Source organism: Salminus brasiliensis, chromosome 21 (assembly GCF_030463535.1).
Source record: "Salminus brasiliensis chromosome 21, fSalBra1.hap2, whole genome shotgun sequence".
NCBI classification, from domain to species: Eukaryota; Metazoa; Chordata; class Actinopteri; order Characiformes; family Bryconidae; genus Salminus; species Salminus brasiliensis.
In genome coordinates, this window is record NC_132898.1 from 12,325,355 (window position 1) to 12,343,445 (window position 18,091).

General features: G+C 38.9%; 1 protein-coding gene across 1 annotated transcript in view; it reads right to left on the reverse strand.

Moving 5' to 3' along the window:
• Positions 1 to 219: 219 nt before the first annotated feature.
• Positions 220 to 18,091, reverse strand: part of efcc1 (EF-hand and coiled-coil domain containing 1) — a 34,629-nt gene continuing 16,757 nt past the window's right edge. The window contains exons 3-8 of the mRNA XM_072665937.1: positions 9,626 to 9,765; positions 8,770 to 8,905; positions 6,379 to 6,544; positions 4,826 to 4,984; positions 4,093 to 4,162; positions 220 to 2,769 (exon numbers count right to left, since the gene is read on the reverse strand). Coding sequence (XP_072522038.1) covers positions 2,633 to 2,769; positions 4,093 to 4,162; positions 4,826 to 4,984; positions 6,379 to 6,544; positions 8,770 to 8,905; positions 9,626 to 9,765 — 808 coding nt within the window. The 3' untranslated portion in view covers positions 220 to 2,632. The remainder of the gene's footprint in view (positions 2,770 to 4,092; positions 4,163 to 4,825; positions 4,985 to 6,378; positions 6,545 to 8,769; positions 8,906 to 9,625; positions 9,766 to 18,091) is intronic.

The following is an 18,091-nucleotide window of genomic DNA, read 5'->3' on the forward strand; positions in this document are numbered from 1 at the left end:
AGTTTAAATTGAATCACATGATCAAAAAGACCAGTGCTAAGCTGCACATAGACTACCTGAGTGATACCTGCCCAAAAGCCTCAATTTAAGTCATTTAATCCCAGAACAGCAACAATATATATATATATATATATATATATATATATATATATATATATTGAATAAGCCACGGAGTCTTAGTTCCATGGATTCTGAGTAACACAACTGAAACTAGCTTTATATACTTGGTGGTATTTAACAAAGCAGGACTCTAGTTATATGGATAACTAAAGGCCCCATATTTAGATTTTCCCTCCTGAAGTTCATGTATAACGTGTGTTTTGGTTACCAAAACTAGATATAATGTGTCTTTATAGGTTACAGACTGATGTATGTAAATGAGATATGTTCAGACTGGCTGCCCCAGATTGTACCTCATTCCAGTCTGGGCTAAAACATATGGATCGTCTGCAATAAGAGCACCACTAATGCATGTTATATGTGTTTTGAAACATATAAAAATAACAGTTAACTATATACATATATCCATATACTTAGTACATCTAATACTCTTATTTTAAAAAGAAAGGACATTTGATGGTATGGGTGCCTTGAGCAACATCAGCACTGTCAGACAATTTTGACTATTCTAGCTATAAGACATCATCTAGTAAAGCACCCTTCATCACAGACAGCAATAACACAAACATGACAGATACATAAACCAACTGATTACAAACGTGACTGAGGCACCACTAGTCAATTCTGAGAGGGAAAAAGAAACAAAGCATTGACGTTAAAGGAATACTGCCAATATTTTTAACCTAATCTCTGTCTACTGTATTAGTTTTACACAGTCAGGAACCATAGGGAATTAATAACTGAAGTCATAAGGCAGTGACTAAAATAGTAAACCTTCCTTACCCTTTAGGAAGTGGAGAACACCTTTTTTTTAAATACAAAGGTCTGTGTAATATATAGGCTGTAAATTATACCTATTTAATTTGTAATGTACAGGTTAGACCTAATGTGTCTAATTTAGCACTGTTTATACAGTATATTTTATAATATTATTATTATAAACATTATACATTATAATAATATTATTATAATATATATAAAAAATTTTTTTTTAACTCATCAAGGTTTCCTGTGGAATTTTTAGGTACTCAAAGCTCACTGAGCATAAACAAATTTCCAAAGCTATCTTTTAAATTTATAAAGTTCTTTAAACAGCTTTCTTCTTTAAAAATGGGTTTCTGTGAGCAACTGTAATGATCGGAACAGTAATTGAAGGCAGGGGAAAGCTATTAGAGACAGACCAGCGTTTTCAGCTCGCAGTTTCTATGCTGCAGACTGGCATTAGGGAGATTTGGGAAATGTTGAGCTCTGGAAAACCAAGAAAACTCTTGGCGAGAACTGCTCGTATGTTGGTAAGAAAAACAAATCAAAACCCCTGTGTGAATGCCAAGACCCAGCAGAAAGATTTAGCTTTGCTTGTACACACATATTCTTTATGGAAGAAGGACCTTACCTGCAGCCCCACAGGGTTACAAAACTCAGATTCTTGGAAACAAGTGCTGTGGACTGATGTTCCAACTGGGCTTTGACATATAAAAGTGACTTTTTTCAGTGTAAGTGCTTTTTGATTGCAGGTTTTGATGCTTGTAATGTAGCATAATTTTAAAACACAGAACAGTGAGAGCTTGCTAAGCTGAAGTACAACCTCTACACAGCGGGGCTAGTTTGACCACTGTGTTAAAACTGTGTCCATAACTCCCATGTACATTAAAACAGTTATCTATAGGTATGTATAGACAGCTATTCAATTTTCTTCATTGTTTTTACAGAATGAAATGAGAAAGATGGGCTGGTGGAGCATTATGAAATCTGAAGAGTGCAATGTAATGTGAGAAAGCTGACTCAGAGGTCATGGGTCTTCCAGTAGGACAGTGAAGCACACAAAAAAAGCATCCAGTAATGGTGCTGGAGTGTCCAGCAGTGGTCAGCAATAAGTGTAAATGTAATTACTGTAGAAAACCTTTCCCATTTTAACCTATTTTAATGTTTTGGGTTTTTTTAAGAAAAGAATTTAGAAACTGCCCACTGACTTCTATTAAAGGTGAGTTTCAAACCAGTCTGTTCTAAATACAGGGAAACAACCCTTCATTACTATCTGAGATGTAGCAGATAGACATTAAATTAAAACATGAACTGTTCCTTTAAGCCAGGTCAACTTGTTCCAATAGCGTGTACCTTTCCTCAGGCTTGGCTTCACCAGCTAAACAAAACCTCAATTCATGAAACGAATCTATTCACAGAGAGCAAGAAGACAAACATGACACAGAAATATAAACAACTGATTACAAACTCAACTAAGTGAGCACTTGGTCAACACTAAGATGGTATAGAAGCGAAGAGCTGATCTTGAAAGGAAGAGCTCAGCTGGATGTGCTACGGTGGCTAAGAAAGAATGGAAGCTATTAGCCACCATGTCTTTCGCATAGGGCTGAATGGTTGCTGTATACTTTCATTCATTGTCACTTTCATTCAAGCAGCACCGACATTTATGAATGGGGTGGCCCATTAATGCAAGCCTGCGCCACTGCAAAGCGGTCCTTGGCGCCATTTAGCCAGCAGGTGGTACTGTTGCTCAACAGGAGATGAGAAGCGAGTTGGTGAGGGACTGGTGACTCTGAGCTTTCTCTAACGTGCCACTGCTGGAGAGGATCTCACACGCAGCCAGTTCATGACAAAGAGCATTCAGCACCTCCAGAATGTGAGCTTTACCTGTGTGTAGGAGAAAAAAAGATAAATAAGCATCTTCTCATTGTAATGAGAGGTTGTATGGAGTCAGTTAAGTTCTGCTGGCCAAAGCTACTTGGGCTGTCAAATATTTAGGGTAACTTTAGGGCAGTGGTTTCCAACCCTCCTTATGGAGAGCTACCTTTCTACAGGTCAACTCCAACTTACTTCATTTAACCAAACAAGGCTAAGATCACATGATTAGTGTGTAGGGAATTTAAAGGCACAGCTTAAGGACTTATAAGGACAGTCAATAGAGCAACATAGCTGTCCAGGAGCAGGCTTGGAGACCGCTGCTTTAGTGAAACTCATCAACAAAAGGTGCTTTTAACAAAAGCTTGGAAAGAAATGATTACTTTGACATAGCCTGCTCATTATAACAAGGAAGACTCTTTGAAGAACATACAGTGGGGAAAAAAAAGTATTTAGTCAGTCACCAATTGTGCAAGTTCTCCCACTTAAAAAGATGAGAGAGAGAGGCCTGTAATTGACATCATAGGTAGACCTCAACTATGAGAGACAAAGTGAGAAAAAAAATTCTGAAAATCACATTGTCTGATTTTTAAAGAATTTATTTGCAAATAATGGTGGAAAATAAGTATTTGGTCACCTACAAACAAGCAAGATTTCTGTCTGTCACAGACCTGCAACTTCTTCTTTAAGAGGCTTCTCTGTCCTCCACTCATTACCTGTATTAATGGCACCTGATTAAACTCGTTAACAGTATAAAAGACACCAGCCCACAACCTCAAACAGTCACACTCCAAACTCCACTATGGTGAAGACCAAACAGCTGTCAAGGACACCAGAAACAAAATTGTAGACCTGCACCAGGCTGGGAAGACTGAATCTGCAATAGGCAAGCAGGCTGGTGTGAAGAAATCTACTGTGGGAGCAATAATCATAAAATGGGAGACCTACAAGACCACTGCTAATCTCCCTCGATCAGGGGCTCCACGCAAGATCTCAGCCCGTGGGGTCAAAATTATCACAACAACTTGTTATGTTTATAGGAGAGTGAATGCTGAGTTGCATCCAAAGAACACCATACCAACTGTGAAGCATGGGGGTGGCAACATCATGCTTTGGGGCTGTTTCTTTGCTTATTTTCCACCATTATTTGCAAATAAATTCTTTAAAAATCAGACAATGTGAGACATTTTGTCTCTCATAGTTGAAGTCTACCTATGATGTCAATTACAGGCCTCTCTCATCTTTTTAAGTGGGAGAACTTGCACAATTGGTGACTGACTAAATACTTTTTTTCCCCACTGTTTGAAGCTGACTGTAGATAATTTGGATTCCTACCATGTTGGGGATCACTGCTGGACTCCAGGGTGCTTAGTAATATCTTGCCCAGTGACCTCCTTGAGACATTCTGAAAACACATTAACATGTCAACTTAACTTTTAACAGTATATTAGCATAGTTGCCAGAATACACTGGTTTTGCGCTATTCAGTGCAATAATGTCATGGTCTGTAGTTAAGACTGTGTAGTCTGTTGCATAAAATTGAATGACTGATGTGCTTTCAATAATAATTGGCTGACTAAACAAAGATGCCACTGCATGTGATAGATGAGCCTAACAGTAGTAAGGACAAGATTGTGGGTTCAATACCCGGGTTCGCCAAGCTGACACTTGGCAAGACACCTAACCCTCTGTGCTCCCTGGGCGCTGCAGTGGAGGCTGCTCACCACTTCAGGCATTTGTGCTCACTGTCCGCTTTGTGTTTTTGCTCATTAGTATGGGTGTTTACACTGCATGGATACGTTAAAGGTGGACGCAGTGGTTGTCTTTGTGGAATTCTAACAGATAACTTCAGATTGCAGTGAGGTTAAGAGTGTATCTGCAAGGGTGTTACTGGTAGGGGCAGCAAAATATGGAAGTCACTTCAGTTCTGGATTAGGATTTGAGGATAGATTATTCTTTCATCAAATAAATTGCATCTCTATTCTCTATTGTTGTAAATGGATGGATTTAGAAAAGTGAGGTCCCTTCAGTCTGTAGTGGACACTACATATATGTGTTTCAGACTAACCAGTTCTCTGAGCTGTTGGAGGAGCTGCAGAACGTCCATGAGTTTCTCCTCCACCAGAGAGAGACGCACTCGCTCCGTCTCCAACATCTGCAGCTCCCTGTGTAGAAGCTCTGTCTCTTCAGCCTTCTGCTGGAGCTCCTGTAGTAGGGAGTCCTTTATCTGCACACACACATACAAACACACACCTGTTATGAAGACTAAGCACTGACATTATGTTAGCCTAACATGTCCACCTTACTTTTGATTCTCTGTAAGATCATTGGGGGGGTAATCATCACATTGGGTTTATTTAAGGTATTTTGCTGAAATATTTACAGCGACATGCAAATTAGAAGAGAATTTCAGTCACAGACAATGGAAAAATGCTATTAGATGATAAAACTGCCTCTCTACACTGAACACTGATACAAAAAAATATATGACAATACTATCTAATGATATTATTTGCTGATAATGGTGTTGCTAGTATTTGTGTTTTACTATTGACATATAAACCTAACCTGCGTTGGTCCCCACACTTGTTAGACCAAATCTGCACTCCTGATTATAGTTTAACCATTTTTAGGATGCAAAATGTGCAATTGGTGGTTATTTGTATCAGTCCAGTAAGTTATTTGTCAGGTATTGTATTGGCTTGAAAAATCTGTATCAACAAATCCTTAATTAGAAGCTAATGCTGCACTAGTTGTGCATGCACAGACTGTAGCTCACATCCAAATCTCAACTGTTTCCAACTGTTCAAAATATTAGCCTGGGTGTGTTCCTGTGGTCATCACAACAAGAAACAGCTGTGTGCGCATACACACACACACACACACACACACACACACACACACACACACACACACACACACACACACACACACACACACACACACACGCGGGTTGTTGCAACCCAACATTGCTTGGTGTGCTTAAAAGACGGCAACCTACATCACTGTGGTTGAATCATTTTCATATTGTCTCACCCAGCCAGCCGTCTGTAATCTAATATTACAGTCCCTGCTCCACACAAGGTCTGTAATCACTGTTTCCAATAATAAGGAACTGTTGTAGATACACAATATGGACAAAAGTATTGGGACACTTGCTCATTGCTTCTTTTAAAATCAAGTGTGGTAAAAAGGACATTTGATTGCATTCAGTGACTAGAGCATTAGTGAGGTCAGGATGATCTCCACCCCACAGCATTCTCAACTCTCTAACTCATCCAAAATGTATTGGATAGAGCACCATTATTCCAGAGAACACAGTTCCACTGCTCCACAGCTCAATGCTTAGGTATGGTGGCAGTAAGCATGGTGCCAATAGGTTTGTGCTTATCTGCTCCAGAGAGTCCTATTCTAATGGTAAGACTTATCTACAGGGACTAGACAAGCTGTGTGTTTATTTGCACATATGTCTCAGCAATGCGTTCAAATTAAAATACCTAAATGCATTAATTAGAATGGTCTACGAACATTTGGATATGCAGTGTACAGGTACAGAATGATTCCTGATTCCTTAGACAGCTTCCTCAGTCAGTTTAGAATCAGCAGAGGGCAGTAGTGTACCTGCTCAGGGTCTGGCTGGTCTCTCATCGCCTGGCTCTCTCTGAGTTCCAGCTGTTTGTGTAGGCGGGTCACTCTGTCCAGCAACTCCAGAACAGCAGTGTAACTCTCCTCTGCTCGTGATTCTCCACAGTGAGACAGCAGCCTCTTCAGAGCCCTCTCATCACACCTGTGCACAGAAAACAATATTGCGACCTCAGTTTGTGTTTCTCATGCAGTTGTTTACAGGAGTAAAAGCCATCTCAGCCATTTCAGTGCCCCCCCCATCCCACCTCCTGGTCCCAATTAAGTCACCCAGCAGTGAAGCATCCCTACACCATCACAGTTCCACCCTACATTTTACTTCTGGCATGGTGTTCTTATTGTGGAGTGTATATATATATATGTGTGTGTGTGTGTGTGTGTGTGTGTGTGTGTGTGTGTGTGTGTGTCTGTGTGTGTAACCATTTTAGAAAACATCACAGATTTACAGTATCACAGTATGCATTATTCTCATCATTGGATTCAATGACCCTTAAAGAAATGTCAACAGACAGCATTTAGTATAGATACAATGCTTTACAATAGATAACATGTTGTATGGTAATTTTATAATGGATGTAAGTGTATGTAAAGATTCTCCTTTTTAAGAATAAAACAAATAAATACATAAATAAATAAATGAGAAAGCTGCACATATAATGAATATTTTTGAACTAATTTGTATCTAGCTAATGTTTATTTTCCTTATTGATTATCTGCTGATTATTTTTTCCATTTAATCAATTTTCATACCATGGCATACTTAAAACTAAAACTGTTTCACTGTAATTCTCTCTCTCTCTCTCTCTCTCTCTCTCTCTCTCTCTATATATATATATATATATATATATATATATATATATATATATATATATATATATATATATATATATATATATATATATATATATATATATATATATATATGATATGACCCCAAGCTATAAACTTGTAGTTGAACTGAACTTTAAAGCTGAAGATTGGGCTTCAATTACACCTGGCATTAAGCTAACACAGTACTCAACAATAAGAACACCATGCTAACAGTAAAACTGTATGGTGGTAAAATTCTGCTGCGTATAATTCTGCTGCGTATAATTCTGCGCTCTTACAGAAAACCCTGCAGAAGAATATCCAGTCAAAAGCTGAAGTGCAATTATCCTATGCAGTGAGGCATATATCTTACTATTGCTTATGTGGCTGAATGCAATTAAATCCACACAGCAATGTTCCAACATCTAGTGGAGCGTTTCTCTAAAAGAGTAGAGACTGTTACTGCAGCAAAGTTGGGACAAGCCTCCAATCAATAGCCTTAATTTATGAAGAAACACTGGAATCTCTTGCTTGACGAGGTGTCTACAAATTTATAGGACATATAGTGTATCAACGTGCATCCCAGCACACAGCAGCCCTCTATAAAGCCTGTTAGTGTTCTCATCAAGAACACATGGGGTGCCCATAAACGTGCCTGAGCGTGCACCTATGGCCTGAATCTTTGCCAAAGGCCTTAACATGCTAACAAGCATTTGTGAGCTTACGCTGGTATTGAGACACCTCATAAAGACACACACATAAAAAGGTTTGGAACAACTGAAGGCACTATACTACGTGTTCTGTTCATACCTCTACAAAGCCTGGATTTAGAGTCCAGGGGGTTTAGAACTAAGTGTACTGTCAATGCCGGTAAACATGTAAGGTTGTGAAATATGTTTGATTTGACTTGTAAAGGTGAGTGAAAAGTGCATAGTTACCCAAGGTAGTAAAATCACAGATATACACAAAATACACATTAACTTATACACACACTTCACACACACTATACATATTCTCTACACACACTATACATATTCTCTACATACATTATACATACACTATTGCACTGTTTAAAATGTACAGGATTACGATTTATATATAGACATTATATAAGAAGTGTAGTGTGAGTGGAGAAAAGTCTTTTGTGGGCGGATGTAAAACGGAATAATGGATGCTGTTGGTACATAAAACCATACAAATAGTATGTGTAAAAAATATGTAAAAATGTTATCATCAAGCTAACCAATTTTTACTGGTCATGAAAGCTCCTGTAGTGTATTCACTCATTTTTAGTGCTTGGAGCTTCTTTCTGTGTTCGCAGAGCACAGCACAGCACAGCACAGCACACTGTGCTAGATTAAAACAATAAGTCACAAGAGGCCAAGCGCAAATGTAATTTTATTGCAAGTAAGGCTGTTCTTAGGCTAGATGCAGAGCTCCCTTCTCCAGAGAGTTCCCTTCGTAGCTCCAGTACAAAGCTGAACAAAATTCAGACCCCCAAAAAATTTACCTTGGGTTTTCAAACCATTTCCGTAAGAAAGAGTGAGTGGTCTTCTGTACCTGTCTCCACAGCAGGAGAGTCTGGTCAGTATCCTCTTCACCTCGTCCACCTGCCTCTGCTGCTCACCCGTCCAGCGCTCCTCCTCTTCATCTGACGCTGCCTGACCCTCCACTGATCGAAAAAGCTGCTCCTCCACTGAAAAACATGCACACATGATGCAGGGATTGAAAGGAGTTTATCCTGCTTCTGTCGGAGTAACTGTCTCTACTGTCCAGGGAAGGTATTCTACTAGATTTCGGAGCATTGCTGTGAGGATGTGATTGCAATGTTTGGATGATCACTACTTTAACACCTCAACTCCCTGACTCCTCTGAAAAGTATTGGATGGAGCACCAACCATCCTTACTGAGAACACAATTCCACTGCTCCACAGCTCAAAGCTGGGGGTCTTTATATCCCTCTAGCCCATGCCTGGCAATGGTATAGCATGGTGCCAACAGGTTCCTGTTTATCTGCTCCAGAGAGTCCTGTTCTATTGGCAATCTCTTTATAGGGACTAGACAAGCTGTGTGTGTGTGCATTTCTGTGTCAGCAATTGGCGTAACTGTTAAGTAGTTGAATGCATTCATTAGAAGGGGTGTCCACAAACATTTGGACATATAGTGTCGCTAACAATTCATTCTGTAAGTAATAAGCACTCTGTAAACAGCAAGTCATCACTAGTCTTAGCTAAAGTAGCAATCATTTGAAAGCCTACATTCTGTATGTGCTTTTCCATTGTTTATTAGTTAGCTTCATTGCTGCCTGACTGGAGCACGTCTTAAGTCTTGGCTGATCATTTGTTTATGGTGAGGGAGAAACGTCTTTGAACTGCTGATACTTGCACTGGAAGACTGATGAATGCACATGACTGACCATTCTCATGAGTGTTTTCTGCATGTCCAGTTGGAGAGTCACGGTCACGATGTGAATCCAAACAGCAGCGCTGATTTTGTCGGCCGTACCGCGGATCCTCCACACTACTGAACAACACAGACTCTTTGGACACCTCTGACCTGCACAAAAAAACAAAGCCAAATCATTTAAGCAAAAAGCCACCTCTAAAAATCATTGCTCCAGAAAAACACAGAGCCAGCTTATTACTGTCCGCTAAGCTCTGAGTATAATACAAACAAAATAATAGTCTACATAGAAAATTATGATCTGCAGAACGGTCATAGTAAATAGTATACTTTTATACCATTAATGATATAAAAAAAAAACTTTAACTTCCTAAACTCATCAAATATCCAGGTGGTTCCTGTCTGTTTTCCCCACTGGTTTAACTTAGGAACAACTTAGCTAGTTTACATTGCTTTGCATGTAGTAATACCAATTAGTAATCCTTAGGGACATAGTAAAAGTCACAGAGCTTAAGGGGTTAAAAAGCGCTACAGTTAAAAATGAGCCGTTTTTAATTGAAGCACTTCACTAAAAGTAGGCATTCACGGTAATACTACTTAAAAACGACCACACTACAGGAGGAAACACACAGTGCGAGTGTGATCTAGCTAGTTTCGCTACTTACTTTTCTCTCCTATATCCATTTCAGCATTTTCTGCTGATATAGGCCCGAAATGCTATACTCTAAAGCTTGCATTTTCACCATATGTACCATATTTACCAATTCCCAAAAGGATGAGCTTCTAATATCTATTAATATATAAAAATATATATTATTAATAATGTGACCTGGTAAAGGTGCACGTATTTGTACACGGAAATGTGTCCTCTGCATTTAACCCATTTGTGGTAGTGAACGCACACACACACACACACACACGTGGGCAGCCAACTCCAGCGCCTGGGGAGCAGAGAGGGTAAAGGGCCTTGCTCAAGGGCCCAACAGTGGCAGCTTGTCAAGCCCGGGAATCGAACCCACAACCTTGTTATCGATAGCCCGGCGCTCTAACCGCTGAACCACCACTGCCCCCCACCTGCTGTAGTTTTTTAGCAGTCTAAAGTATTTTGATTGAGAAGAAGAGGGTTATTACTTTCATTTTACATATTTACATATTCAAATACCAACTTTGTTAACCCCTTAAACAGCCTATGACCTGCTGGAGGGCCCAAAGTGTTATTACAAACTTCTATTACCAAAGAATAGCCCCACCAGTTTGTACAGAAGTCCCTGTAGTTACGGAATAATACACCTTGGTTGAATTAGCCTTGCTGCATGAAGGGTTAAACAATGTATTAAATCACATTACATTGATTTGCATGCCCTGTGTGCCTTTTTCAATGGAAAAATTATAAAACATTGCAAAATTACTCCATGCTTTCATCACCACTAGTGAAAAACGGTGACTTGTAAGAATAAAAAGATAGAACATCAAAAAGCAACACTGAAATGGTTTAACACACTCTCACACTGATTAAACACTGATGGTGGCTGGGATTCTGCACACACAGGCTGGGGAACATGAGCTGTATCCTAATGTACAGTATCGTTCCAGTTCCTTATATAACATCAAAGAGGGGCCCAGTAACTTGATCTAATCTGCAATAATTCACATCCATAAGAACCATAATCATTTCTTTGGCACTTGTGATAAAGCAGCATGAGCAGGCTGGGCTATATGTAATTGAAGCCAGGCATGGAGTCAGATGTAGTCTGCTAAGAGCTTATAGCTAGAGCCATATTTATAGATGCAATGAAAAGCATCTATAACTAATACATAACTTACAAATATAGATAGATAACTAATAGAATCCTTCTTTTCTGTACACAAATAGAAAAATAGAAAAACATTTAATGTGCTGTTATTGTTGCTCATGCCACATTTATTGTTTTTTGTAAGCACTTAAACAGTAAATATGCCTTAGAATGTGCAGAAGAGTGTTTCCCTTAGAAAACCATTAATTCAATTTTTGCAAGAAGACTGTATGTGTGTGCACACATCGTGACACAACAATACACACCAGGTTTACATGGTTATTCGAAGTATGTAGCCCTCCAAAACTGTACTGGCTAAAGCAGAGTGCAACATTATGCAGGGAATTTAAAAAAAAAAAAGAAAAAGTCCTCCACCATAGAGTTATGAGACATTTTAAATACAGGTCATGTTCAGGTAGAAGGCAGCTGTAATAAAGTGCAGCAGGGTTTTTTCTAGTCATGGTTTGAATACAGCGGCCGCTCTGCTCTTTTGTGTAAGGGGAAATCCGATAGGGGGCCTTCATGAATCGCAGTGTAAGTGTTTCCAGATGACAGCGTCTTGCCAGAAGAGGAGGAAAAAAAGTACTCAAGACATACTCTTTCTGAGGTCTGAATCCTGGAGAGTGAAAAGCGAACACTGCGTTTCCAGTAATTCTACAATTCAGCAGGTTTGATTTCACCAGGAAACAATTCAGAGCAATCATCATTCATGAAATCATCATTTCTAAAAAACAGACTGAATGGATAAATGTGCCTGGAGACAGAACTGAGTTAAACAACATTAAAATACTAATCATCAAAGTAATCCACCAAGATTTCTTTTGAAATTCTTATGGGTTTTCTTGGCCCAAAAATGGGCCCACATTTATTGAATAGAATTCAAACTGATCATGAACCATTCTAACTTTCTAAAGTCGATGCAGTCGATTCAATCACTAACTTATATTTTGGTTTTACACCAGTATTCAGGCTAAGGTCAGTAACTGGAGACCCACTCTGAAGGTCAGCAGGCAGGTGCTGGTAGTAGATATTTGTGACTTGCAGGTATACATGATGGAGGGTGGTGGAGGATTAGGGCAGGAAGGTCAAAGTACTAGAGGGTTTATTGTTTATTCTGCCTTAAAACACAAAAGTCAGCCCACAAAGAGCCCCATGATCTGCTGATGAGCTGGATGAGGACTAGTAATCCCAACCCAGCATTCACGTCAGGGGGACAGTTTTCAAATTATCATTGTTCATTTAAGAATTGTTTTAAACAACAACAAAAGGTTTTTGAATGTCTTGCCAACATGGCCAGGTCAAGACACCCTAGCAAATTAGATATAATGAGAGATTCTGGTCTAATTCATTTAGTATAGAAGTTGAATGAACAACAACATTGTCTTGGAGTATCATGGTGGGACAGTGACAGCGTGAGTAACCGAAGGTAGTAGGTAATCCTCACTCTGGTCTCTGTCTGTGAGGAGTTTGGTATGTTCTCCCCATGTCAGCCTGGGTTTTCTCTTACCTCACAAAACACATGGTTGGTAAATTTGCTTCATGTGTGAGTCAATGGGTGCATATGCCTTCGATGGACTGGCACCCTGCCCAGGAGGTATTACTGCTTTATGCGCAATGATTTTGGGTGCGCTCCGGACCCACTGCAGCCCTAACCTGGAAGAAGTCACTTAGAAGATGGACGGAATGCTGATTTGGGATACAAGAAAAGCAGACCTGCTAATCTGCAAAAACAACTGTTAGAAAAAGAGAATGAATGAAGGGTTGAATTTGCTGAATTGTAAGAATTGTAAACTGTGGGTAAAACACTTAGGTGGGTCTGAAAGTTTGATCAGGATGCCAGATGTTCTGAATGGGATGAATTAAGCTGGGCAGGTGGTAAAAGTCAGTCAATAACAGCTGTAGAATCAGACAAACCAGGAAAAGCTTAACCAGCTTCCCAGACACCTGAACAGAGTCCAAATGTCTGAGACGTTCCACCGTTTGATCCAGCCGACGCACATTTGGCCTCTTCCAAAGACACCGCAATCTGAGAACAGCCTGGTGGAGAATGGAAAAGTTGCAGCACAAGTCCAGAGGTTATGAAATAATGAATTAAGGCAGAGGTGAATATCCTTATCCTGCCCATCACAAACCTAACCTTGGATAAGGAAAAAAGGCATTTCTCTACTGCACTAATAACACTGAGGTTCTAAGGTTATGTAATGGAGAAACGTCATTTTGCAGGTCAACGTTCATAATAAACAATAAAATATTAACATCACCCTGATTGTTGAGAGTAGGGGTAGAAACCATTAAATGTAGTCTTTGCCTTGCATGAGGTTTCTTTTTCTGTGGGGTCTCTCTCCATGATTTCGGAGACGCCTGGATAACGACAAGTGTGGGACACAAAGCCAACAGAACAGCCATCTGGCATCCGTTAGCCACAACCCGTCATTGTTAATTCCAATCTTTTTGATTTCCTTTTCGTGAGTCCTCCAAACTTTTACCTTGTAACAAGAGAGCCTAAAATGAATTTGAAAAGAAACTGCTAAACAAAGCATAACCTGATTCTGATGGTCTGGGCTTTGTTTTTTCCATAAAAAAGAATAATTATTGCATGCTATTATAATACATCATATCATTACATATTTATTTATTTATTTATGTATTTATTTATTATTCATTCTTTGCTTTGGGATTTGCTCCTTATGTTGAATGTTGTCAAAATACACTGTAATGTTTTAACAGTATCAACACAGTAATGCAGAGTTTTTTTTTGTTATGGGAGTGCAGTGTGTTAATGGCCATAACACTATACTGTAGTACATGTAGTTTGAAGATTGTAAATGTAACAGTTGTACTGTTAAGCGCAGGCTGGAAGACGGAAGTGAAACCTTGAATTTGCAAACCTGTAGATCTCATTTTAGCAACACACCTCCACCATATATCCTGTAGCTACAAGTAAGATATGTACAATATTAAGGAGGAATTTTGGACCATGTCTCCCTACAAATGTGTTTCAGTTCAGGACTAATTCTAGAATGTAGAGCCTTCTTCAGATCATGCTACAGCATTTTGACAGGGTTAAGGCCAGGACTTTGATTTAACCTTTCCTAACTTCTAATTGTTCAACCATTCTTTAGTTGATTTATTTGTGTGCTTTGGGTCACTGTCCTGTTGCATTACCCACTGATTAAGCACGCTTTACCACCATTGCACAGCAGTACAATGGAATTTTCCACATTAAACCCCTCCATGGCAGTGAACACACACTCACAATTAGGGCTGTGAGATCACACACCTGGAACAGTGGGCAGCCACCTCAGCACCGAGGGAGCAATTAAGAATTGCTTACACGAGGGCACCTCAGCTGTGGATGCCAGTCCTTGGGAACAAACCAGCAACTTTTTGGTCCTGAGGCCATGGCGGCAGCGGCAGCTTGTACGTTGTGCTCTTGGAGTGATCTTGACAAGACCTCCAGTGTTAAGGAGAGCATCAACAATTCTAAATGTTCTCCATTTGTAGATCATTTGTTTAACCATGAACTGATGCACACCCCGGTCTTCAGCAATGCTTTTGTGAGTTTTTTCCAGCTTGATTTGTCTCTATAACATGTTTTCATAAAGTCTTGTGAAAGTTGTTTGCAACTGACGCATGGTTCACACTAACCATCCTTTCTTGAGAAGAACAGACATTGTGTGATAGACAGCAATCAGACAACAATGTATAAGTAATCAATGCAGACATCCAGGTATTTCCAAAGGGTCAACTTTTACTTTTGCAATTGTATTTATTTATTCACAACGGACTGGGAAGGATGTGGCTTTCCAAAAGTTTCTCATGCTGCTTTATTGCACTGATGAGAATATATGCAAAAAGATTTATAATCAGTGTTTACTAGAAAAAGAGAACAGATTTAAAGCTTTGGTGAGACGACTTGCTGTCTTTGAGGGGAAAAAGTTGAGGATGATAATCACATGGATATTTCCTGAAGCGTCTGTACTGCCTGTACTAGAATCGGTCCATTTGGCACACTGTAGGGACTTCCACACCAAAGTTGAACACTACAGTTAGATAACAGTCAAATCACTGCTATAAGAAATGTGATCACATTTAGAGCATAGTGAATAGCTGTTATTCAGAAACAAATGCACTTGTGTGTTTAGTACAAAGCTGAATGAGTTGAATGGCCCTTATTCAATGATCTTTTAGAAGGCAAGATGCTTTTCGTTTGCTTCATTTCCCTTTGGGCCTGATTTTAGCTTCTCTCAGGAAAAGGCAGAGCAATGAACAGAACAGAAACAGATGCAGGACTGAATGAGGAAGGGTGGGGGAGGTCTTAATCAGTTGCTTGTCCTTAGAGCTTGGGCCATCACTGGCTGCTCTTCACTATAAATATGTGTACAGGCTGAGATGATTATCTCTTAATGTACCTGGAACGGATATCTATAGTGTCTGAAAATTAGTAAGGCTTTGTTCATATCTAAACTGAATAATGATTCAATTAAGTAAATTCAGAAATAATTTGAGGATGGAGGAGGAGGAATGGAGGATAAAAGAAGGTATACCAATAGGTGCCAAACTAAAAGTGTGGAAATGTGAAATGCCATGAAACCGTTAGAACAGTCTGAAAGCATTTAACCCATTTAACATACTAAGCAAAAACATTTGCAAAATATTACCAATTTGTTATTGGGAAAACTGTGTTTCTAGATCCTTATTTAGTGTCTTCATGTTTTTTTTTTGTCAGATGACCCATTCAGGAAGCAGATACAGTTCCAACTGGTTGACTCGCACAGGGTCATTTTCGGAATGAACCAACAAGTATTTCAGAACAGTCAATGTAATACAATAGAACTAGAATACTATCAAGTTTATTGTACTAAAAAAAACATGGAAAAATCTCTTCAAGTACAGCCTAAGAGTGAAATCTGATGTTTCTAGCTACAGTGGTCCCCCATTCTTTAAAAATCAGACAATGTGATTGTTCTGAATTTTTCTTTTCTCTTTTTTCATGTCTCTCATAGTTGAGGTCTACCTATGATGTCAATTACAGGCCTCTCTCATTTTTGTAAGTGGGAGAACTTGCACAATTGGTGACTGACTAAATACTTTTTTCCCCACTGTACATACCTATCTAGATAGTTCTAGTTACTGCTATTCAATGCACATTAAATGTTTATGCTGAGCTGACATTAGCAACCGATTCTGTTTACCCTAACTGGGCAACTCAACCGAGTGGTCACACATATTTTATGGTCTAACATAGAGAAACATTTTATCATCACGCCTTTCAACAAAGATATAATTGTTAGGAGGTGTAGAACTTTTTTTTTGATCAAATTTAGATCAACTTTCTGTGTAGCTTGAAGTAAATGTCTGAGGAGCTGTGTTGCGTCAATACACTTACATTTTTGTCTTAGCTTTCAGACAGTGATATACTTTTAACGTCACTGCTAGTGGATTAAATAAGAATTGCACACTGTATTCAATAAGGGAAAGTTTTTATTACAGCAATTTGATCGCAAAAACAGGTATACCATGCAGTTCATTACCTGCTGAAGGGTTTAAATCTGGAAAAACTGTTGGGTTTAAAGCTGCAGGGTTGCTACAGAAACACACTATTTTCTGCATGGGGAACTCACACTCATTCTGTTGACATATTTACTGTCACTAACCTAAATAACAAACTTACACCTCTGTCCAGTCTCACAGATAAGTTAAGAACTGCTGGTTTACTCACATTGCTTGCCCATGTTGCAGCCTCATTTCAGGGGTTTTCATACTTTCAGAAAAGCAGCACAGCATCATCACAGAAACAGCTGCATACTTGCAGTATAGTGCCCAAAGTTATTAGCCAACCCGTCCCATCAAATCAAATCCATGTTGTGAGCTGACATTTAAAAGGGCAACCAAAACTCAGAACTTTTTTTCAGAAATCCTTCTTTAAATATCCCTGTCTGATGGTTTACAGTAATATGTACAGGGAAGCAGCAACAATCTGTCCCAAAATGCATCTTTATTTAGCAGCACAGACAGTGTTTACAATTCTTAAATTACTCAAATTACAAATTTTGGTTAAAAAATTAAAATAAAAAAGAAGGAAAAACAGATCATGGGTTCTCTTTGCTCTTGTTTTTTTTTTAAAGAGCACCAGAGGTCCTTAGAAAAAAGTGTCACATAGAACAATGAATGGGCAGAAGAGATTAGATGAGCCTGCTCATTTAATTGTCTTCTGAAATTAAGGGTATTAAAAAAGAATGTATCCTAAATTTTAGGATAGCGTTAGTGAGTAACCGCTATAATTCCACAGAACACTGCCGCTCCACAGCTTAATGCTGGGATGCCCCCTTAAGCCCCTGTATCTGTTTCATCAGCCAGCCATTTTTTTTTATAATACTTCTCTACAGTGACTGGACAAGCTGTAGGTGTGCATTTACAGAACTTAAATAAAGTGTATATCTTGATATATATATATATATATATATATATATATATATATATATATATATATATATATATATATATATATATATATATATTCTGATAGTAGTCTAGATACTTTGACAGTAAATGGTAGATAGTGATTGACTGTAATGTCGTTTTAATCACTCAGTTAAAGGACACCTCTGAGGTGGTCTTTTATGAAATGCTGATCAAATCATGCACCACAAATATTTTAGCATATAACCTGACCGAATTTTACA